The following is a 24,989-nucleotide window of genomic DNA, read 5'->3' on the forward strand; positions in this document are numbered from 1 at the left end:
TCTCTACGCGTGCGCACTACTCTAACCTCAGCCTTGGCAGACCTTTCACGCATGCGCTGTAGATGTCGGCAGCCTTTTTGCGTCTGCGCATTTCCCGGCATCCAGCTCCACACAGCCCATTCAAAAGACCGGTTTATCCACCGAAGTACGCATGCGTGATCCCGTCTCTCAGCGGAAGACATTTTTTTGGGGAGAACTGCAGGTAAGGCTACAGCAATATGGCTCCTGCGTTCAGACAATAACATTTTTGTTGTATATAGTAATAATCATCGTACACACAGATTGAATTCATTATATGTTTGGCATTCAGAAGTCTATGGAAATTCAGTGTTCTATGCGTTAGTTATGAAGTATATCTGAAACCAAAACTTTTTTTTTTGGACAGACTGTAGTTGAAACTGTGACTTTTTTATTTGCGGCTGTCTTGTTAGAGGTGTTAGGAGACAGTAAAAATGTATGTCCCCCCCCCCATGTAAGAAAAATATATTTGAAATATATTTTTTAAATACTCTTCCCAAATATATTGCCATGTATTTGAAAATTTGAAATGCTACAATTTTGGCCATATGCAATATATATATATATATAGATATATATAGATATATAGATATATTGCATGTTGATATGCGTTTTTATTACGAAATATATGAAAAATATTTTTTAAATTACAATTCAAATATACTGTATGTCTTTAAAAATACAAATCTACATTTTTGGAATGCATTTACAAATATATGTTAAAATTACTTTTTTATATGTTAAAAAAATCTGAAGACTGTGTTTTTAAAAAATATATTTTTAAAAAAAATTTTTTAAATATATTCTTCAGATTTTTTTAACATATAAAAAAGTCATTTTAACATATTTTTACATATATTTGTAAATGCATTCCAAAAATGTAGATTTGTATTTTTAAAGACATACAATATATTTGAAAAGTATTTTTAAAAATATTGTTCATATATTTTGTAATAAAAACACATTTCAACATGCAGTATGTATGTATCTATCTATAAATATATATATATATATATATATATATATATATATATATATATATATAATTTTTTTTTTTTTTAAATATATTTAATATGGACGAAATTGTAGCATTTGAAATATATGTCAATATATTTGGGAAGAATATTTTTAAAATATATTTCAAATATATTTTTCTTCCATATGGGCTCTTAAGCTGCATTAGGCAGTGGAAGGAGGTGTTTACATGCCGCTGTCCCCATGCTTCGCCTCACATCTGCAGCAAAATCTACCGGGCATGTAGCAAGCCGCCTGAACGTGACACATTCAAGCCAACAGCAAAGTGCCGCATACACCCTGTGATCACATTCAGTGTATATGGTTGTGGCAGATTTGTAGACAGAAATGCAGTGAGGAGGCGTCGCATCATCTCCTCACTATCAGTCCATCGCCTCTGAAGCGTGATCCAAAAACAGATTGTGCTTTAGAGGAAAGGTAGATTTAGACATCTAAATTATCCCTTAAAGGCATAGTTCACTTTTACCAATAAACTGCCTATGCAGGTAAGGAGTGTCTGTAGATAAAAACAAGGTGTGCAGTTTTGACCAAAGTTGAATAATGTCTTTGCTATAGGTGTATCTAAAATAGATTGAACAGTTGAGCCCAAGATTCAAAAATGGGTTGAACTGTTGAGCCCTGGATCTAAATATAGATCAAACCCTTGAAACCAGGATCTAAAAATAGATTTGAACAGTTGAGCCCAGGTTGTAAAAACAGACTGAACAGTTGAAGCCAGGATCTAAAAATAGATTGTATCATTGAGCCCAGAAACTAAAAACGGATTGAACAGTTAGGCCCCATTCATAAAAGCATCATCTGTTCAGTCACTTTTTTTTTTCAACGAAAAAACAGATTCCATTTGCACATCTGTCTTCTTCAGTTCAGTTATATCAGTTCAGTTATTATTCTATTACAGGTACTTATACAGTGCAGTTTTCATCAGTCTCTGTCTGTTTTTGCATCCATTTTTTAGTTGTTGCAGAGACTAATCAGAGGTGACAGAGATATAAAAGAAAATGTTTCTTGCCTAAAAATGGACATAAACGGATGTACACAGATGGTATCTGTTTACATCCGTTCAGATCTGTCTTAATGGAAAAAGATGCAGTCTTGTTCCATTTAAAAAAATCAGACCTGAATGGGCATTGATGTAGGTTGATGTACAGTAAATGGGTGATCATCTGTTTACATCTTCCCATCCATGTGGTTAAAGTGTTACTAAACCCACAACAGTAAAATCAGTCTGTATATGCAGTAAAGATTGCTTGTTATACTCACCGTGGAACCCAAGGGGTTAATCCTCTGCATTGTGTAAAAATGCTGTTTGTTCCTTTCTTCTCTGCCCCTCCTCTTTTTTAAATGACCACCTGATACAGACTGAATCCGTTGGCACATGCTCAGTTTGGTGTGTATTTTAAAGAGGGTTTTTTTTTTTGTTCTTGGGAGAGTGCATGTGATCAGCACAGGACCAATTAGCACTGTCCAGACAGAGGGTCAGGGGTTTCACATCCTCCTAAAGCAGAAAGAAAACTGCTTCTACAAGCTTTAACCAGTGCTCTGCTGAAGTCACAAGACTGCTCTAACTGTTGATGAGAAAAGATATTTTAGCAGTTTATATTTACTAAAATAATTGGATTTCCATGTTGTGTGTACTGTGGGAGATCAGATAGAGTGAATGCCGGGTCCTGGGTTTAGTAACACTTTAAATCTGGATCCATCTGAAAAATTGACAGATTTAGACTGAACACTTGTATGAAATGGACCTTACTGTATCGGACAAGATACCACACAGAACCCACCTGGGAACTCCTCCTTAGATGTAATTCACTCGCCAATGGGTGTAATCGTGTCTGTGATTAAGATGATTAATTCCATTTGTGGGTGAAAGGAGTTCCAAGGTGGCTGGGCGTACATTAAAGTTTATACTGCACTGGATGTGTTGAAGTGTTCCTATCAACCATCCTAGACTACTTTGCACATGTCTACAAACCCATTGGGCAGTAAAAATGACGGAGCAAATTGGACCACATACACACCATTTGTCATCTGCCATACCACTAGTGGTTGTAAATCCAACTATGTTGTTTCTTGCTAGGGTTTCTTTTCTGTTAACCTGTAATACATTTTTTAAACAGAAGAAAAGTGGCACCTTAAACTGGAACAGGAAAGGAACAGAAGAGGCAAAGATTTTTTTTTTAATAGCCGGATATCTGCTTTAAGATCAGTCTTATAGGTGGCCTCTTTGTAAATTATATTTAAAAAAGAAACGCCAGTGTGTAGGAGTATTCCTCGTCAGTGCGTTATGTCACTAGCAAGACATACAATACAGGTGAAACTCAAAAAATTAGAATATCGTGCAAAAGTTAATTTATTTCAGTAATGCAACTTAAAAGGTGAAACTAATATATGAGATAGACTTATTACATGCAAAGCAAGATAGTTCAAGCCGTGATTTGTCATAATTGTAATGATTATGGCTTACAGCTCATGAAAACCCCAAATCCACAATCTCAGAAAATTGGAATATTGTGAAAAGGTGCAATATTCTCAGCTCAAAGTGTCCCACTCGAATCAGCTAATTAAGCCATAACACCTGCAAAGGGTTCCTGAGCCTTTAAATGGTCTCTCAGTCTGGTTCAGTAGGAATCACAATCATGAGAAAGATTGCTGACCTGACAGTTGTGCAGAAAACCATAATTGACACCCTCCATGAGGAGGGAAAGCCTCAAAAGGTAAATGCAAAAGAAGTTGGATGTTCCCAAAGTGCTGTATCAAAGCACATTTATAGAAAGTTATGTGGAAGGGAAAAGTGTTGAAGAAAAAGGTGCACAAGCAGCAGGGATGACCGCAGCCTGGAGAGGATTGTCAGGAAAAGGCCATTCAAAAGTGTTGGGGACTTTCACAAGGAGTGGACTGAGGCTGGAGTCAGTGCATCAAGAGCCACCACATACAGATGGATCCTGGACATGGGCTTCAAATGTCATATTCCTCCTGTGAAGCCGCTCCTGAACAATAAACAACGTCAGAAGCATCTTACCAGAGCTAAAGAAAAACAGACCTGGTCTGTTGCTCAGTGGTCCAAAGTCCTCTTTTCTGATGAGAGCAACTTTTGCATCTCATTTAGAAACCAAGGACCCAGAGTATGGAGGAAGAATGGAGAGGCACACACTGCAAGATGCTTGAAGTCCAGTGTGAAGTTTCCACAGTCTGTGTTGATTTGGGGAGCCATGTCATCTGCTGGTGTTGGTCCACTGTGCTTCATTAAGTCCAGGGTCAACGCAGCCCTCTACCAGGAGATTTTGGAGCACTTCATGCTTCCTTCCGCAGATGAGCTTTATGGGGATGCTGACTTCATTTTCCAGCAGGACTTGGCACCTGCCCACATTGCCAAAAGCACCAAAACCTGGTTCAATGACTTTGGGATTACTGTGCTTGATTGGCCAGCAAAATCGCCTGACCTGAACCTCATAGAGAATCTATGGGGCATTGCCAAGAGAAAGATGAGAGACATGAGACCGAACAATGCAGAAGAGCTGAAGGCCGCTATTGAAGCATCCTGGTCTTCCATAACACCTCAGCAGTGCCACAGGCTGATAGCTTCCGTGCCACAGGCTGATAGCTTCCATGCCACGCCGCATTGAGGCAGTATTTGCTGCAAAAGGGGCCCAAACCAAGTACTGAGTACATATGCATGCTTATACTTTTCAGAGGTCCGATATTGTTCTATGTACAATCCTTGGTTTATTGATTGCATGTAATATTCTAATTTTCTGAGATTGTGGATTTGGGGTTTTCATGAGCTGTAAGCCATAATCATTACAATTATGACAAATCACGGCTTGAACTATCTTGCTTTGCATGTAATGAGTCTATCTCATATATTAGTTTCACCTTTTAAGTTGCATTACTGAAATAAATGAATTTTTGCATGATATTCTAATTTTTCGAGTTTCACCTGTATATTGCCAAAAGTATTGGGATGCCTGCCTTTGGAAGCACATGAACTTTAATGGCATCCCAGTTTTAGTACATAAGGTTCGAAATTGAGTTGTCCCACCCTTTGCAGCTAAACAGCTTCAACTTTTCTGGGAAGGCTGTCCACAAGGTTTAGGAGTGTGACTATGGGAATGTTTGACCATTCTTCCAGAAGCACATTTGTGAGGTCAGACACTGATGTCGGACGAGAAGGCCTGGCTCGCAGTCTGCGCTCTAATTCATCCCAAAGGTGTTCTGTCAGGTTGAGGTCAGGACTCTGTGCAGGCAAGTCAAGTTCCTCCACTCCAAACCCACTCGACCATGTCTTTATGGACCTTGCTGTGTGCACTGATGCGCAGTCATGTTGGAACAGGAAGGGGCCATCCCCAAACTGTTCCCACAAAGTTGGGAGCATGAAATTGTCCAAAATGTCTTGGTATGCTGACGCCTTAAGAGTTCTCTTCACTGCAACTAAGGGGCCAAGCCCAACCTCTGAAAAACAACCCCACATGTTAACCCCTTCCTGCCCAGTGCAGGGGTGGACTGACTCCTCATGGGGCCCCCGGGCAATAGGGGATCATGGGGCCCCTGTGTCCTCGCCCATACTTAAACCACACCCAAAAAAGCCTATGAAAGGTACCAGGGGCATCTCATGGGGTCCCCCACTGACCCCGGGCCCTCGGGCAGTGCCCGAGTTCCCAAATGGTCAGTCCGCCCCTAGCCCAGTGCTGTTTGTACAATGTCAGTGCTTTTTTTTTTTTTTTTTTTTTTTTTTTTAGCACTGATCACTTTATTGGTGTCACTGGGGATGTCAGTGACACCAAGTCGGTTCCCCCCAGTGTCAGAATGTTTGCCTCAGTCCCGCTATAAGTTCGTCACCATTACTAGTAAAAATTAAAAAAAATAATGAAATTGCAGTGTATATATACCGCCATTTGTAAACACTATAACTTTCATGTAAACCAATTAATTTAGACATGTTGGGATTTGTTTTAGCAAAGACATGTAGCAGAATACATTTTGGCCTAAATTTATGTCGAAATGTTATTTTTAAAAATTTTTTTACTGGACATGTTTAACCACTTGCCTACCAGGCACTTATACCCCCTTATTTACCAGGCCAATTTTCAGCTTTCAGCACTGCCGCACTTTGACAATTGTGCGATCATGCAACATTGTACCCATATGAAATTTTGATCATTTTTTTCTCACAAATAGAGCTTTCTTTTGGTGGTATTTAATCGCCACTGGGCGCTTTACTTTTTGTGCTATAAATAAAAAAAGTGCAAAAAATTTGAAAAAAAAATAAGTTTCTTTGTTTCTATTATAACATTTTTCAAACAGGTAATTTTTCTCCTTCACTGATGTGCGTTGATGAGGCGGCACTGATGGGCACTGATAGGCGGCACTGATGGGCACTGATAGGCAGCACTAAAGGGCACTGATAGGCAGTACTAATGAGGTGGCACGGATAGGCGGCACTGATAGACAGCACTAATGAGGTGTCACGGATAGGCGGCACTAATATGCAGCACTGATAGGCGGCACTGATAGGTGACACTGATGATGGGTACTGATAGACGGCACTGACTGGCATCACTGCTGGGCACTGACTGGTGGCACTGACTGGCACAACCGCTGGGCACTGACTGGTGGCACTGACTGGCAGCACTGGTGGGTGGCACTGGTGGGCAGCACTGGTGGGTGGGCACAGGTGGGTGGCACTGGTGGGCGGGCACAGGTGGGTGGCACTGCTGGGCACAGGTAGGTGGCACTTCTGGGCACAGGTGTGTGACACTGCTGGGCACAGGTGGGTGCACTGCTGGGCACTGGTGGGTGATCTGCTGGGCACAGGTGGGCGGAGCTAGTGGGCGCACTGCTGGGCACAGGTGGGCGGAACTTGCGGGTGGCACTGCTGGGAACCGATCATCAGGGCACTGATCATCAGTGCCCTGATGATTGGTGCCGATCCCCGCTCTGACAACTGCCGGTTCTCGGCAGTACTTTCCTCACGATCTGACAGCGTGAGGAAAGTGCAGCCGAGAACCGGCACTTGCATTTCCCTCTGATCAGCGTGTCATTGGACACCGCTGATCACGTGGTAAAAGGCCGCTGTGATTGGCCTTTTACCACATCACGTGATCAGCTGTGTCCGCCGGGTGCGCGCCCCCTGGGGCGCGCAGGAGAGCGCGTTCTGGGAGGACGTCATATGACGTCCACTCAGAACTGGCCGGCCGCAGTGCAGCCGTCATTCGGCTATCTGTGGTCGGCAGCTAGTTAATAGCAAAAAGTCAAGAAAATTTTTTCTAAAAATTGTCAGGCTTTTTTTTTCATAGCACAAAAAAAAAACAAAAAAACGCACAGGCAATCAAATACCACCAAAATAAAGCTCAATTCATGGAAATAAAGGACATAAATTGAATTTGGGTGCAGTGTTGCATGACCGCGCAATTGTCAGTTAAAATAATGCAGCGCCGTAACACAAAAAATGGCCTGGTCAAGAAGGGGGGTAAATCCTCTTGAGGACAAGTGGTTAATGGTGCTTTAAATAGATGTATTATGGCAAGGCAAGTTAGACAATGCATGAATTAGTAAATAGGTAAAGTAACTGAACACGTTTAAAGATACTGTACTAGATAAGGTGAACACTGACCCATAACATGGCAATCAACTGAACTGCAGCGATGCTAAACCAAATTTTACTGATGCAAAAAGGGTTAAAATATCAGCATTAACTAACCCAAAAATAAATGTCGACCCATGCACACAGCTGTAACAGTTGGGTGCATGTGTTCCTGACAAGTGGTACTGATGGAGGTGGCTATAAAGTACCTGGTACATTTTTAACAGTACTAAGCCAGCTATCATTGGGGCCCATCTGAGAGGTGGTGCACGCGAAGTTGTACACTTAAGACTGTCTCAAACAATGGCTGATAGGCTGGTAAGTAAGGAGCTTGGCATTAACTGTGGGCAATAAGGGATCAAGCTTGGTAGTTTTGCTCACCACTCCTGGCATGCAAGAGATCTGGTCCAATGCACTTAGTTGCCAGCTGTCCCAGAAGGCTCTGTCCTTACGATTAGGTCCTCACAATCAGGTCCTTTCTGATGCGGGCACACATGGCAAGAGGTCTCCCCAGCTCGGGTCCCAAGACATAGCAACTCTCTGTGATTCTCTAAATAACCTGGGTGCTCAGTCTCTCGCTCATGTAGGCACACTCAGCTCCAATGTCTGCCCAGCTCTAAAAACTGCACACAGACACTAACTGTGACTCAGTCCCAGCCTTAGCTCTCCACAGCAGGTCTGTACTCATTCTGGTGTAATGTACAGACCCCAGCAACAGGTCTGCACTCTCTGGCTACCCATACTAACCTGCCCAGACCTCTGGTAAATGCTCAGAAATGCACTGTCCTCTTTTCTTCCTGCTTGCAGGGAATCCTGGGTGTTGCAGTCCAAGTCCCATAGCCTCCATGGAACAGCGCTCCTTCCTCATGATCCTCCTCCAGCCTCCTGCTGATTGCCTTGCTGGCAGGAGGGAGTGCGAACAGGAGAAAGAGGGGAATTTTACACAGCCCGCTCTGACACACACAGCCAGCAGCTGCCCCTCTATCGAGCTAAGATAGGCTCTGAAGAAGAGGATAAGTCCTCGAAACGCATCAGCCTTTAGATGTTCCATCGTTTCTGTACAACTTAATGCTTTGCGGACTGTTTGTGATGTACTCATGAGATGTATTTGCACCTTTTTATGATGTTTTGAGTAGAATACTTACTTTTATACAATAAATTTACAATTTTAAAGGATAATGCACTAGGCTGGTGTGCCCTCTGTTTGTTTATCATTACTGCAGTGTTCCTAGACCTCCCCAGTCTTGTGAGGGCAGCAAGGCAAGTGCACCCCATGAAGGCCAATTTTTTGACTATAGCCCATTAATGTTGTTGGGCCTACTCCCCAAATGGAGGAAGATTGCAGTTTTCCATCTCTTTGTCTTATTAATTAACCCCTTTCCACCCAGCCCTATGTCCCGTTAACTGGGTCTTTACTCGAGCAAGAAAGATTGCGCTATCATGTGAACATGATGATTGGCTGTCACAGTGGTCACATGATCAGGAGTCAGTCCCACCAGCTCCTGATCATTACTAGAGACTGTGAGCTGTCTTTGATAGCTTAGTTACTGTGCTGGGAGCACACAGTGAGCTTGCTGTCAGCACAGATTCCGCAGCCGTTCCTGGACGCATATGTGGTACATGTGAGCCTCAAAGTAGCATTAAACTCTGGTTAAAAAAAAAATCTATTTAAGTATGTATGGTTAACTCAGAAAATTACCTTCTATTGTTCTCAGTTTCCTGCAAGTCTCAAAATTCCTTTTTTTCTGCTGTGATCTGAATTCTTGAGGGTGGCTACATTCATTCTCCACGGTCCTACTGCATGTAGGAATGTAGCCACCCTCTCTTGCTCTCTGGCGAGATGGACTATGGGATTTGTAGTGTTCATAGAGCAGTGCACATGACAACTACCAAGCACTGCTCATTCTAAACAAAATGAAATGAGGAGAGAAAAGGAGAGGTTTTCATGGAAAATGAATTACGGGGCATTAAGTAGTGGATGTGAATGGATTATTTTTGGAGAATAAGGACATTGTCTAGTGCAGTGATGGTGAACCTATGGCACGCGTGCCAGAGCTGGCACGCAGAGCCATCTCAGTGGGCACGCCACGAAGAAGAGCATGATGAGCGCGCATGGACCGGCCATCCAGATCTCGTCCACACTGGATCCCCATCAAACTACATTTCCCACATGTCTCTGGGGCCAGGGTGGGCGTGGACGAGAGGAAACGGCTCCAATGCGGCTCTGGCACCAGGGGTGATGTACCCGGGGATTGGCGCGGAAGAGAGGAAGAGGCTCCCACACTGCTCCCACACTGCTCCGGGGCCAGGGGCAATGTGTTCAGAGTGGATGGGAATGAGCTGCTGGGTTGGAAGCCACACCGACGCTGCCAGAGGTGAGATTAACTGCTTGCAGTGTCGCCTGTCAGTGCCCAGCAGTGTCGCCCATCAGTGCTGCCCATCAGTGCCATCCATCAATGATGCCCAGCAGTGCCGCCTGTCAGTGCTGCCCAGCAGTGCCACCTGTCAGTGCTGCCCAGCAGTGCCACATGTCAGTGCCCAGCAGTATCGCCCATCAGTGCTGCCCATCAATGATGCCCAGCAGTGTCCAGCAGTGTCACCCATCAGTGCCCAGCAGTGTCACCCATCAGTGCCCAGCAGTGTCGCCCGTCAGCGCTGCCCAGCAGTGCCACCTGTCAGCGCTGCCCAGCAGTGCCACCTGTCAGCGCTGCCCAGCAGTGCCACCTGTCAGTGCCCAGCAGTGTCGCCCATCAGTGCTGCCCATCAGTGCGACCCATCAATGATGCCCAGCAGTGCCACCGATCAGTGCCTTCTGTCAGTGCGTCCAGGTAGGCAAGTGGTTAATTGCAGTGTTGGCACTTTGAAATAAAAAAGTTGGTTTGTGTTGCAGTTTTGGGCACTCGGGCTCAAAAAGGTTCGCCATCACTGGTCTAGTGTCACTTTAAAGCCCACTTTCTTTGCCGCAGCACATATGCATTACTTGGCCTATAAGAGGTGAATGAAAACATTTAGGAGACAGTGTTCTATGAAAGGACACAAACACTTGTGGTAAATGAAAGTGCATTTTTATTATTTTTTTTAAAGACCAATAGTGGTTAAAATATCTCATTAAAAAAATCAAACAGTTCTTATAAATGTGTTTTAGTCCCATTTAATTGTGTACTCTGTGCAGTGTTTTGTTGTGAATCCTGAATTACCATTCCTATAGATATGTGATTCTTCTATCTTGGAGCTTATAGGCGTCAGAAATGCTCATAGGTAATAATTATACCGAATAAGAAGTTTGTAGCAAATCCAAATGCATGCTCTGCTAATTCAAGTGTAACTATCAACGCTTACATTCATTTAATAGATACTGGATACTGTGAAATGTGCAGTGATTTCATACACCTATAATTGTCCCATATTTAGTGAAACTTTCATTTCTATTCAAAACATAGGCGTGGTTTGTGTAGGGAAGCTGGAAGCTAGTCCATTACCACGTGGGTGTGTTTAATATTGTGTAAAACTTGCCGTCATTCAATAGATAATTTCTTTAGCTTCCTGTCTGGCTGAACATAACTCTTTGTTCACACGTTTGTGCTGTTCAGTGTTTTGTAAAGTGGGGTCCTTCCATGGCTGGATACATTCAAGTGATATCCTGTGTTTTATTTATTTATCTTTTTTAGTGGTGACACATGTCAAACATACATATCCTAGCTTATAAGAGCCAATTTAAGTTGATTCTATTCAGTACCTTGGGGTTCTTGTGAAAAACATTCCAACCTATCTGAGGCTTCTTCTACTAGCCATTGAACCATGCTTTTCACCTCTACCTGCAGTGATTTCCATTCTGCATCCTCCATCACATCATCATCGCCATCTTTTATATCTTCCTGATTGTCCTCCTGGTGGTAGTAGGCAAAGTCCACTGTGTTTGGCGCTGATTCTTGTTCTTGAAATGTTGAGAATTCTGTGTGTGGTTCCTCTGATCTTGCCGTACATGTGGTGTGGCTGATCAAATGCCCCTGTTTGATTGACCTGTCTTTGACTTCTCCTCGACCTTTACATTTTTTTACACATTTGTTCTCCTCTGGCAAATTAGCCTCTCCCTCATTAAGAATGTCTTGTTCAGTTATTTGGGCTTTAGTTTTTTCCAAATTATTTCCATGTCTTTCTTGCTCCAGACAGAACGCTTCTGGTTCTGCCGTGCTCTCGGTATTGCTGTTCTGGTCTAACAAGCAGTTTCCTCCTTTCCATAAAAGGCTGTCCTCTTCTAGAAACCGGTCTCCTGCTTTTCCTTCTTTCTTTATATGGCTGTCCTCTTCTAGAAACCGGTCTCCTGCTTTTCCTTCTTTCTTTATATGGCTGTCCTCTTCTAGAAACTGGTCTCCTGCTTTTCCTTCTTTCTTTATATGGCTGTCCTCTTCTAGAAATTGGTTTCCTGATTTTCCTTCTTCCATTATTTGGCTGTCCTCCTCTAGAGACTGGTCTGTTTTTCTGTCTTTCTGTTTATGGCAGTTCTCTGCAGGAAACTGGTCTCTTCCTTTTCCCTTTTTCTGTGTATGGCTGTCCTGTTGTACAAATTGCTTTACCACCATTTCATCTTTCTGTATATGACTGTCCTCTTCTACAAACTGATTTTCTTCTTTTACTTCTTTCTGTATATGGCTGTGTTGTTCTAGAAGGTGGTCTCCTGCCTTTCCTTCTTTCTGTAAATGGCTGTCCTCCTCTACAAACTGGTCTCGTGCTTTTCCTTCTTTCTGTAAATGGCTGTCCTTTTCTAGAAACTGGTCTCCTGCTTTTTTTTCTTTCCGTAAATGGCTGTGTTTTTCTAGAAACTGGTCTCCTGCTTTTCCTTCTTTCTGTAAATGGCCGTCCTCCTCTAGAAACTGGTCTCCTGCTTTTTCTTCTTTCTGTAAATGGCTGTGTTTTTTTAGAAACTGGTCTCCTGCTGTTCCTTTTTTCTGCATATAGCTGTGTTGTTCTAAAAGGTGGTCACCTGCATGCTCTTCTTTCGGTATATAGTTGGTTTGGTCTATAAACTGATCCACTGTTTTTCCTTCTTTTTGTATATGGCTGTCCTGTTCTAAGGAGTGGTCTGCTTTTCCTAATTTCTCTGTTTGGTTTTCTGGTTCCTCCACATTCTCTACATTGATTTCCTTTTCTAGCAAATGGTTTTCCTTTTCTTTAGAACTGTCCCTATCTAGCAAACGGTTTTCTGACTCTCCTAGGATCTCATCTTGAATTTTGTTTTTAGGAAGATTTTCAACTGATTCTTCTACTATGTCTTCTTTCTTCTGAGTGTCTTCAGCAATCTCAGCATGACTCTCCTGATCAATTACAGTTTTTAACAATTCCCCATCTTTTTTCTGTTCTGAATGCTCAGTTCTTGCTCTCTCCTCATTATTGTCTTGTCTTGGTGAGCTTTTAGCTATGTCTCCTGTTTTTTCTTCAAGGCTTTCTTGTTCTAGTAAGTAATTTTCTAGCTTTTCTTCATTTTCCATCTTTAAGTTGTTTTTTGGCAAGTCTTTTGCTGCATTGTCCAGTTCATGTACCCTATGTAAGTTGACCTCTTGATTTTTTATGCTGTTATCTTGGTCTGGTATACCCTCTGTTTGTTCCTGTTTTTTGACTTTGTTGCCCAGGTCCTCCACTATTTCGTTATGACTCTCTTGGCCTAAAATGTCTTCGTCCTTGTGTCCTTTTGCCATGTCTACATGATTTTCTTGTTCTTTCAGGTCATTTCCAAGTTCCTCCTCATTGTTTGTTGGATTTTTATGTTCTACCTTGCCATTCCTTTTAACACCTTCATTCATTCCACCATTATCCTTTTCATTCACAGTTTCCTCTAGGTCTCCTAAATTCTTGTCATTGCTTTTCTGCATTCTGAAGCTATCACCCTGGTCAGTACTTAATTCTGCTGTTCTCTGCTGTTGTAAAATTTTGCTTCCTTTTTCTCCCTGCATCTTTTCTTTACTTTCCTTTTCTCCCGACATTTTTCCTTTTTCTCCCAATATATCCTCATATCTTTTTGGTTCGTCGACTTTCTTACCTAATTTTTTCTCAAGGTGTTCTTCTACAAAAGAACCTTCCTTGCACTGGTCCATTTCTATCACTTTTTCCTTCTCTGTGGCATCTCTCTCTCTCATTAGTCGGTAACCTCTAATTTTTCTCAAAAAGGAGGCCTTGGAGTATGGTTTTAATTCTTCTTCTGGAGTTGCCTGATTCCCTTGATCATCTACCTTATTTACTTGAGTGTTAATTTGCTCGCCAGGTTCTGTTTTTTCTGCTGGTCTGAGACAAGGTAACCGGAAGATATTCCCACTCAGTACCTTTCGTTTTTTCCCTCTAACTCCATGTTTGTCCTCTGTGCTTTGGTTGCTTGATGAGGCATCCTCTAAGGATCTATCCTGCTCTGTCCTTTTCAGAAACAGACAGATGAATCCTCCTCTTAGGCAAGATGGTTGAGCTGCTTTAGGAGATTCCATTGATGTTCTCTGTGGTCTGTCATGTCCTTCAGAGACTGCATTTTCAGAAGTCTCTGGACTGCCTGGCTGTGGCATTCCCATACTTGGCTTGGTTATATGGCTAATGATAATGTATTATCTTCAGTATCTGTATAAAATAAAGCACAATTGTCAATGGTCAACTAAAATAATATGTTAAAGTAGAACTATAGGCAAAACTGTTTCTTTTTCACTTTGGAAAAGCAAGGGAGGGTTATAACCCCTGTCAGATATATTTCGCCATCTTTGTCTCATTTTGTAGATTTCCCTTCACTTACTGTTCCATAGCCAAGCAGGAAGTGGGAGGAAATCCCTGCAAATTAAGAGAATACTTTGGGGACCCCAGGTCACCAGAAGTAGTGTCCCCATTGGAGGGACACATGTTAACATTAGTTAATTTAAAAAGGGGCCCATATTCTCTCTGGTTACAGTTGCAAAGAACACTCTGTGATTGGAGGAGAGCCTGTCACATGACTTTGACTGGTAATGTGGCTGCCCTCTCCTCCTTGCTCTTTATTTCCTTATTTAATTATCTTGAATGAGGCTTGGCTTACTATCGAGTAAAAACCCAGTTGAATGAGTAAATGGCCCAAAGAACACCTTTACAGGTTCACTAAGTAAATAGCACATCAGTCTTCCCTTGCTAGCACTCCCCCCCCACCCCCCCCCGAGTACCAGAAAAGCTGAAGAGACTGGAGTGCCCTTGTTTTTATTTTCCCCTTTCAAGACATCGTGCCAATGCTGACGGGCGTCCCTGGTGTACTAGGCCTAAGGCCTGGTTTACACTTATGTGTTTTTCAGTGTGTTTTTAGTTTTGCAGAAACGCACTTCAGTCTATTTAACATGGTTTCCTATGGGTCACGTTCACATCTGTTTTCCACAGGTGCATTTTTTGGAAAGGGTCAGGGACTTTTTCCCACAGCAGGTTTGCATTTTTTTGTTCCATAGACTTCAATGGAAAATCATAAAAAATGCAGAGCTTGCATTTTTGATGCATTTCTGCTGTGTTTTTGTGGTTTCAGGACAACAGACACCTCCAGAAAACGTACTGGGAAAATGCATCATCCTCAACCTGCATAGGTGTGAACCAGGCCTAAAGGTGTGACAATAGGTGTTCATTTGCTTGAAGCAGGTAAAGTGAAAAAAGGATCCAAATATCTGAAAGACATTTACAACAATTAACCTTTTGCCGCCCGGCCAATGGCTGTTTGGCGGCCAGCAAAATCCCTCAGCACTCCGGGTGGACGCTATATGACGTCCTCCCAGACATGCGCAGTTTGCGTGTCTGCAGAGCCGCGCAGCGGCGCGATCTGTCACCGGCCGTGTACCTCGGACATGGCCGATGACAGATCTGAGTACCGGCCCCGTTGCCGGTACCATGTGACCTGCTGTGACCAATCACAGCAGGTCACATGACAGTTGTATACAATGGATGGCTTCATTCATGCCATCCATTGTATACTAGTGTGTCTAGCTGTGATTGGTCACAGCGATCACATGCACAAGCTTGGCCAATCACAGCCCAGCTGTGTCATGTGATTAGCCGTGGCCAAATCACAGCTAAGCACAAAAAAAAAAATAAAACCCCTGAATGAATCAATGTCATTCAGGTAAATGCATGCTTATAGCAAAGTAATTCTTTGCTTAAAGCTGAAGTATAACCGACATTGATTTAGCTCTGATGATGTGTGCTCTATCTCTGGCTGCTGCAACATTTATTATATATCTTACTTTTTACTCATGCAGCAGTCTTCTGTCAGTGACGAACATCCAGTGCTGAGGGTCGTAGTTTCGGTTGCAGTACATTCAGCACACCTACCGAAGTTACTTGCTTAGCACCTCCTCCATTCATTAAAATCCTTGCTTTCTTTTCAGTGGAAGCAAGGTGCTCTGCGATTTGAGGAAGTGAACACCTTGCACTCATTGGAAAGAATGAATGGAGGAGTGAGCAACCCATGGCGATCAGTGTATTGAGTGTATTGCAGCTGGAATTACAAGTCTCAGTGCCAGATGTTCGGCTCCAACAGAAGACGACTGCCTGAGTAAAAATAAGATATGCTGCAACAGTCAAATATTAGAGCTAACTTATTTTTGCTGTGCAAATCATGAAAAAAGTGGTTCTAAAGGCAGAAGATGTTTTTTACTTTAATGCATGCTGGGTGCAGCCCCTCTCTCCAGCCCCCCTAATACTAACTTGAGCCCCATCTCTATCCAGTGATGTGAATGAGACCAGTGGCTCTCCCGGGTCTCTTTCTCCTCATTGGCTCACGCAGCAGCGAGAGCCATTGGCTCCTGCTGCTGTCAATTACAGCTAGTGAGCCAATGAGAAGAGAGCAGGGGGCAGGGTGAGCCGAATTCTGTGTGTGAATGGACAATGTCCATTCACAGAAGCATCACTCGGGAGCAAGCCTGCTCAAGTGCCCCCATAACAAGAGGCTTGCTATTGGGGACACCCAGCAAGGGAGAGGAGTCAGGACCGCTGGCAGGCAACCCAAAAAGAAGAGTATCAGGGCTGCTCTGTGCAAAACCATTGCACAGAAAAGGTAAGTATGTATAATGTTTAGAAAATGATCTCCAGTCATTGGGCTGCAGGGAGATCGGTGATCCCGGGGGTGAGGGAGCAGGAGTACCTCTTTGCAGAGTCCTTATTAGGAATCCAAGCATCCACCTAAGAGGAGGAAGAATTTTGCTCTGCACCCTTGAGGAAAGGAAAGGCCAATCCACGGTGACCAGACCTGTTTCTTCTTGACCGAGGATCCATGGGCTTTTGATATATATGTATATCCGCCTTCTGGTGAGTGCGCATTTCTGCTACTTCCTCACGGATCACCATTGTGGATTTCCATTTATCACCTGGCACGTTTATATGAACTGGACTTACAGTGGACAATTTTCAGATTTATCACTTAGCGCTGCACTTTTATTTATATTATTATGAATAATGTTTGTTCGTTTTTGTTTTGTTTTTTTAAATTACAACCTTTAGAATCACTTTAACACCACCTAATCTTTTTTTAATGGAGAAGATTTTAAATTTTTCTTTTTTTTTTTTCCTGTGATTTCATCTTTGGTGAGTTTCTCCCTCACTTCCTGTCCCTGTGACACCCATATACGAATAGGAGGGTTAGGTTGCCACTGGGTCATGAAAAGCATGGAGAGCAATAAAAAACATTCAGGGGAAGTTAATAAATCCCTACCGGCAGTTTTCTGTTGCTATGGCCTGCGTCAGATTCAAAATTCCCTACTACCCATTTCAGTAACTTTTTATCAACATGTGCAGAAGATACAGGCAGTTCTTAATAGCACCATTTTACAAACTGGTGCCATTAACTCACCAAATTAAAAAAATAATTACCTCCAGTTTGTAGATAATGAAACTGGAGGTAGTTAAGAACTACACTCACTTGGCGTACAAAGACAGGCAGAGTGCCTTTCTCTGTACGCAGTGTAGCTGAGTGGCATATTTGCTACCGCTACCCTTTCCCTGTCATTGGTTGTTAAGGACACTGTCGGGTTTACAGCTGACAGCTTCCTAGTAGCCAGTGTGGCTGCAGCGGGTGGAGCCTGATGGGGAAGATGAGACACTAGGTTCTATCAGGTCTGCTCTCCTCTTGTAATTAACAGCAGGCAGTGGATGGATTCTATAGCCAATAGCAGGCTGTCTGTTGACTAAGGTCCTGCCCACTGCCTGCTGTCAGTCACAAGGGGAGCAGACCTGATGGGGATCTAGTGTCTGTGAATCCCCATCAGACTCCAACCCCCCCAGATACAACACTCCCTGCTGCTGTGCTGTCTGATCGGTGTGGTGGTGGGGAGGAAACACATTTCAGGAGTGTGCCTATGCGGAGTGTGCCTCCACACTTGGTCCATGCTCCTGATTCATGTACCTGTCTACAACCGACATTTGTCTTGTGGAGGCATGTTGGAATTCTAAAGAGTGTCTTTGACACTTGTTACAAATTCCCCTGATTTTCGGATGTGAAATTGGCAGACATAAAATCTCACAAATAGGTTCTATACCTTCCTCATTCTATTCATAGCAAAATATAACATTTTGGCTGAGGGTTGGTTTTACCCTTCAGTAAAATTAATGCAGTTATGTATTCACCAAAAATTACACCTTTTTTAAATTGCAACTAATTTAAGTACGTGATTTTGTATTAATATTGGCTTTCTATAATCCCCTGTACAGGAGGACTCAGACTTGGGGATTGGGGAGGCTTATAACACTAGCTGCCAACCAGATTCTGTGGTGACTTTCATTGCCTAGTCAGTAGGCTTGGGTGTGTTCTGCTCTAAGCAGAGCTTCTGCTGTAGAGGTTTAGATTCTGGCTATGCTGTCTTTAGTGATGCCTGGATCATAAGACTGACCAAACAGAATTATAAATCATTTGGCAGGCAAAAGGGTTCCCATAATCGGTTAGGTCCATATATATTTGGACATAGGCACAATTTTAGTTTTTTCAGGTATTTACCAAAACACATTCAAGCTATAGTTATATAATGGATATGGGCTGGAAGTGCACACTCTCAGGTTTAATCTGAAGGTATGTACATCCAAACTGGAGAAAGGGTTTAGGAATTACAGCTCTTAAGAGTAGCCATCCCCCTTTTTCAAGGGACCAAAGTAATTGGACAGTTGAATCAAAAGCTCTTTCATGGCCAGGTTTGGGCTACTCCTTTGTTATTTCTTCATCAGTTAAGCAGGTAAAAGGTCTGGAGTTGATTCTAAGTGTGGTATTTGCATTTGGAATCTATTGCTGTGAACTTACATCATGCGTTCAAAGGAGCTGTTCATGCAAGTGAAACAGGCCATTGTAAGGCTTCAAAAACTAAACAAATCCATCAGATAGACAACAGCAACATTAGGAGTGGCCAAATCAACAGTTTGGTACATTCTGGGGAAAGAACAACGCACTGGTGAGCTCAGCAACATAAAAAGGCATGGACATCCATGGAAGACAACAGTGGTGGATGATGGCAGGATCCTCTCTATGGTAAAGAAAAACTAATTCACAACATCCAGACAAGTGAAGGACACTCTCCAGGAGGTGGACGTATCTTTGTCGAAGTCTATAATCAAGAGAAGACTTCACGAAAGCAAATACAGAGGGTTCACCACAAGGTGCAAACCATTCATAAGCCTGAAGAATAGAAAAGCCAGATTAGACTTTGCCATAAAAACATCTAAAAAAGCCAGACCAGTTCTGGAAAAGCATTCTTTGGACGGATGAAACTGGGATTAATCTGTACCAGAAGGACAAGAAGAAAAAAGTGTGGAGAATGCTTGGAACAGCTCATGATCCAAAGCACACAACGTCTTCTGTAAAACATGGTGGAGGCAGTGTGATGGCATGGGCATGCATGGCTTCCAGCTGCACTGGGTCATTGGTGTTTATTGATGATGTGACAGAAGACAGAAGCAGCCGGATGAATTCTGCAGTGTTTAGAGATTTACTGTCAGCCCAGATTCAGCCAAATGCAGCAAAGTTGATTGGACGGTGCTTCATAGTACAGATGGACAATGATCCAAAACACACTGCAAAAGCAACTCAGGAGCTTTTGAAGGTAAAGAAGTGGAATATTCTGCAATGGCCGAGTCAGTCCCCTGATCTCAACCCAATTGAGCATGTATTTCACTTGCTGAAGGCAAAACTAAAGGCAGAAAGACCCACAAACTAAGAACAACTGAAGACAGCTGCAGTTAGAGGCTGGCAAAGCATTAGAATGGGGGAGACCCAGTCTTTGGTAATGTCCATGGGTTCCAGACTTCAGGCAGTCATTGCCAGTAAAGGATTCTCAACAAAATATTAAAAATGAACATTTTGGATCTGTTTTGTTTTTGAAGCCTTACAATGGCCTGTTTCACTTGCATGGACAGGTCCTTTGAACGCATGATGTAGGTTCACAGCAATAGATTCCAAATGCAAAGTAATTCAGCCTACCAGCACCCATTCTGGGTCCCATCATGTACTCCTAATATAGCCTGTCACTTACTGTATAAGGGCCTTTTAACGCCGATGCATCTTTGCTGCATTTTTACCTTGCTAGAACGCAATAAAATTATTTACCTTTAAATCCTATGGTACTCTTCACAACACTGCACTGCGGGTGCAGTGCGTTTTGAAAGGCCCCGCGTGTTGCATCTTTGGCTTTTCAAAACCGCACCAATAACACATTTCCCCTTTTTAATGAGTTGAAAACTTTCCAAATATGCACTGAGATTGCATGTCTGGTGCATTTTTTGAGTCATATGTCCATGTTTCACAGGTGCATACCAACCAGAAAACGCATCGGAAACATCAAAAACGCATATGCATTTTTTGCGCTTCTTTTTTTCAATGGAGCCATGTGAAAGCACTTTAAACTACACTGTATATAAAATATCTATAAATAAACAAATGCAAATATTCTAAAATCAAACCGTAAGCAAACATAAAGATCACTATGCTGAGAAAATAAAACAGTTTGTAAATGTTTGAATATGTATCAAATACTACTGTCTATTTCTCAACATAATATTCATACTGTAACAAGCCACGCTATTAAACTCCCCACACACAGTACAATCCGATTTTACAATCTCCTTTAGTCTAGGTTCACACCTATGCATTTTCTGCTGCGTTTTGCAGAAATGCACTGCAGTCTATTTAACATGATTTCCTATGGGACAGGTTCACATCTCCACGTGTTCACCCGGAGCATTTTTTGGAACGGGTCAGGGACTTTTTTAAATGCAAAATGGAGATGCTGCAGTGCTTCAATGGAGATGCTGCAGAAAAGCATGTAGTGCATTTTTTAATGCATTTTGCATTTTATTTTGCCCAGCAACAAGTTGAAAAAAAGCAAAACGCATCAAAAACACGTAAAAACCGCACAACACAAAAAGCACTGCAGAAATGGATCAGACGCAAACTGCATAGGTGTGAACCTAGCCTTAGACCCACCAAGAAGTATGTAGTGCAAGGGCCTGCCAGACTGAATACAAATTGATTGGATAGTTTAGGTAGGTCCTCATATTACATAGTTTTGGTAGATAGAAAGTTGATTGTACAAAAATTGTATGCTTAGATTGTAACGTGTATGGTGGGCCTTAGACACATATGCGTGCTAAAGTATATCTCAAGCAAAAAACCCCTCTTAGTTTTCTTTTTTGCTGCCTGCGTCTCATTGGTACAACTGGAAGTAAAAAGAAATCTCTCCAAATTGAAGGGCAAAGTTAATACCAGAACAGGCTTCCCCAATGGAATATTACCCTCCCATTCTGTTGCAGTGACAACCTTCACATTTTCTATCATGCTTTCTTCTGGTCACAGCGGTCACCAGAGCAAACAGAGAGAGGGAATTGCCCCTGTTGGGACACAGACAGCAATAAAAACATGACAAGGGTTCTAACCCTTCCCTCCTCTGTAAAACCTGAAAACAAAGGAGTGCAGATGTAATGTATGAAGGGCATGCTCACAACACATGGAACCTTGAAGAGGAGAGCTTACATCAGCAGAAGGCCTAGGCTAGCTTCCACCCTGGTCAACAGGCTGTGGTAGGCACAGATCACCCAAACACGATAACCCAAAAACTGGAAATCTCCATTTCTGCTGCAGTATTCAGACACTAGACAGGCATACCTAACAAAGTGCCAATTGAATATATTTACAGCAGAGGACACACTATCCCATTTCATGGAGTGTGCTTTGCCCTCTGGTATCAAGGTGAGATGTAAAATATACCTATGGTTTCCAGACAAGGTCACAACTTAACCTAACACAAACTTTCTATCCTTTAACAAGCTTTGCCCGTCATCTTTGTTCATCACTTCTCACATGTGACTCCTCCTCTCTGAGACACCACTCCACATACCATCAGACATTCACCAACACTCCAGGTCTTCGAGATCACACTCAGACCCATCCTTCCAGAAAGACATTTAACGTCAGTGGACCTTCATGCCAAAATGACTCTTACCTGCTTTCATTTCCTCTCCCCCAGCCTCGTCAGATATAACAGAAGTTGGCACCTATTTTCACGGTACCTGCTCCCACTTCCTCGTTCCTCACCTAGGCACAGAAGATGTCACCTTGTCCCACCCCCACATTATCAGCTTCCTGGGATCACGTGATGCATACCAGGAGGCTATCAGACTAGTCTTGCTTGTGCATGCACAGAAGGGAAGTCAGCTGTGAGACATCAGGAAGTCTCATCCATCTCCCAAAGAAAAGATGGTGGTATCTGCTCCCACTTCTTCATTCTTCACCTTAGTGAGGAAAACGTCATCTTGTCGTCGTCCCCACTATCATCCTTCTAGGATCACGTCAGGCAGTTCCAGGAGGCTGCAGGACCAGTTTTGCTTGTGCATGTTCCTAAGGGGAGTCAGCTGTGAGACATCAGGAAGTCTCAACTGTCTCTCCAAACAAAGATGGCGGTACCTGCTCCCACTTCTTTGTCCCTCACCTAGGTGAGGATGACATCACCTTGTCCCACCCCCCACATTATCATCCTCCTGGGATCACGCCAGGCAGTTCTAGGAGGCTGCAGGTCTAGTCTTGCTTGCACATGCTCCTAAGGGGAGTCAGCTGTGAGACATCTGGAAGTCTCAACTGTCTCCCAAAACAAAGTTGGTGGTACCTGCTCCCACTTCTTTGTTCCTAGCCTAGGTGAGGATGAAGTCACCTTGTCCCACCCCCCACATTATCATCCTTCTGGGGTCACGCTAGGCAGTTCTAGTAGGCTGCAAGGCTAGTCTTGCTTGCGCATGAACAGAAGGGGAGCCAGCTGTGAGATGCCAGGAAGTCTCAACTGTCTGCCAAAACAAAGCTGGTGGTACCTGCTTCTGCTTCTTCTTCGTTCCTAGCCTAGGTGAGGATGACGTCACCTTGTCCCACCCCCCACACTATCATCCTTCTGGGATCAAATCAGGCAATCCCAGGAGGCTGCAGGACTAGTCTCGCTTGTGCATGCACAGAAGGGGAGCTAGTTGTGAGCCATCAGGAAGCCTCAACCGGCTCCCAAAGTCAAGATGGTGGCATGGAAAAGCATCAGACAGCGCTGGACTCCGGGTGCAGGTAAGTATCTCTTTCTTAAGTCAGCAGCTATTTGTAGCCATTGACTTGCAATTTTCTCATTCCATGCAGAAGTTCCCCTTTAATCCACATTGTCAGTCTAATTTTCCTATTGTCACAATAATATCCACAATACAACTACTGCTGCCAACCCTCCCTTGCCTTTTTTCTGTTGGAGGGGGACATTTTTGGAGCAAGATGTCCCATTTCTATGGTTTGGAATGATGTTGAAGCTCCTGTATGTTCCTACTATGTACAGCACGATATGCATTCATTGCATCAATGTGAACGCTCATACACTAAGCCCTGGATATGCCTGTCCGCTACACAAAAAAGCTGTTACATGGCTTGATTATTTCTAAGTGAACAATCAGACGTCCCTGGTAATGATTCCTGGCATGGTATTGTCCTAGTGCAGTGCCTGCTGCTCTCCTATACATGTGGCTTCTGTATTCCTGTCCTGATGGATAAGTGAGGTCATGGAGCTCCTTCCTCCAGCCTGTGCTCTGTGCTATGTGCTGCCAGTCCCTGATGTCTTACTGCATTGTGTGCCAGACCTCCGTCCCAGTAATGGCTGCGGAGTTCCCTACTATGATGTATCGCAGTCCTGTGCGGTTCTATATTTGGGTTCCATTCCCCACCCCTTTCCGTCAGCTTACACAGCGTGCCGTCTTGGATCTCCTCTCTTCTGTGGGATGCAGACAGTATGTCTGTGCAAACAGACCCCCCCACCATCACATCCACATAAACGTCGCTCACACTTCACTTCTGTTTCCATGGCAACCAATCTGCGAAACCATTCGGAACCCCGAGAGAGCGCACTGACAGACATGTGTGTTTTCATTACAGCGAAAGCCGCCAGCCACACGCTGATGCGTAATGATCACCAACTATGACACAAGTGCAATATGCGCATATTGCTTCCAATAGATGCTGGAAGTATGTCAGCTCCAGAAGGCACCTGAATCCTGATAGGTGGAAATGTGTATGAAGATGCCGGCAGTAGTGTGATCCGTTCGCAAAATTCATGCTTTGCCAATAAAGTTCATGTAAACCTAATCACTATTTATTTATTACAGGTACTATAGCGCTGTCAATAAAACAGAATAGAATATAAAGGAATAGAAAATTGATAGAATAAAAAAGAACAGAATAAAACAGAATAGAAAATAACTTCTAAAAAACAGAATAGAAAGGAACTGAATAAAACAGAATAGAATAGAAAGGAATAGAATAGAAAATAATAGAATACAAAAGAATAGAATAAAACAAAATAGGATAGAAAATAACATAAAAAAATAGAATAAAACCGAACAGAAAAATTTAGAATAGGATAGACTAAAACCAAATAGAATAGAAAAGATTTATTTATTTATTTCAAGTACTTTTGTAGCGCCGTCAATTTACGCAGCACTTTACATATATATTGTACATTCACATCAGTCCCTAACCCTCAAGGGGTGTACAATCTAAGGTCCCTAACCCTCAAGGGGTGTACAATCTAAGGTCCCTAACCCTCAAGGGGTGTACAATCTAAGGTCCCTAACTCACATTCATATACAAGGGTCAATTTAGACAGGAACCAATTAACCTACCAGCATGTTTTTGGAGTGTGGGAGGAAACCAGAGTACCCACGCAGGCACAGGGAGAACATGCAAACTCCGGGCAGGAGGTGCCGTGGTTGGGATTCGAACCAACAACCCTAGTACTGCCAGGCGGAAGTGCTAACCATTTAGCCACTGTGCTGCCCAATCTAAAATCTAAAACAATTTTTAACATGTTAATATACTGTACTTCTCCAAGTCATTTGC

At 43.0% G+C, this 24,989-nt stretch overlaps 1 protein-coding gene and 1 long non-coding RNA gene across 4 annotated transcripts; one reads left to right on the top strand and one right to left on the bottom strand.

The window, feature by feature from the left end:
• The first annotated feature begins 105 nt into the window (after positions 1 to 105).
• On the top strand, positions 106 to 8,812 carry LOC149440705 (uncharacterized). Its single transcript, XR_016307525.1, has 2 exons — positions 106 to 202; positions 8,441 to 8,812. It is a non-coding gene; the product is annotated as an uncharacterized LOC149440705 (long non-coding RNA).
• Positions 8,813 to 10,682: 1,870 nt separating this feature from the next.
• Positions 10,683 to 24,034, bottom strand: LOC149440706 (uncharacterized). Of its 3 annotated transcripts, none has more exons than XM_089658209.1 (2): positions 23,837 to 24,034; positions 10,683 to 14,230 (listed from the first exon to the last, which is right to left on the bottom strand). In XM_089658209.1, exon 2 carries the CDS (start codon positions 14,182 to 14,184, stop codon positions 11,359 to 11,361), a length of 2,826 nt encoding a protein of 941 aa, XP_089514335.1. In that variant the 5' UTR covers positions 14,185 to 14,230; positions 23,837 to 24,034; the 3' UTR covers positions 10,683 to 11,358. The 3 variants fall into 3 exon arrangements, with proteins under 3 accessions (XP_089514335.1, XP_089514337.1, XP_089514336.1); XM_089658211.1 differs by lacking the exon at positions 23,837 to 24,034 and adding an exon at positions 23,718 to 23,777; XM_089658210.1 differs by lacking the exon at positions 23,837 to 24,034 and adding an exon at positions 22,084 to 23,709.
• Positions 24,035 to 24,989: the final 955 nt, after the last annotated feature.

Source organism: Staurois parvus, unplaced genomic scaffold (assembly GCF_062004578.1).
Source record: "Staurois parvus isolate SC_StPar_1 unplaced genomic scaffold, SC_StPar_1.0 ptg001058l, whole genome shotgun sequence".
NCBI classification, from domain to species: domain Eukaryota; kingdom Metazoa; phylum Chordata; class Amphibia; order Anura; family Ranidae; genus Staurois; species Staurois parvus.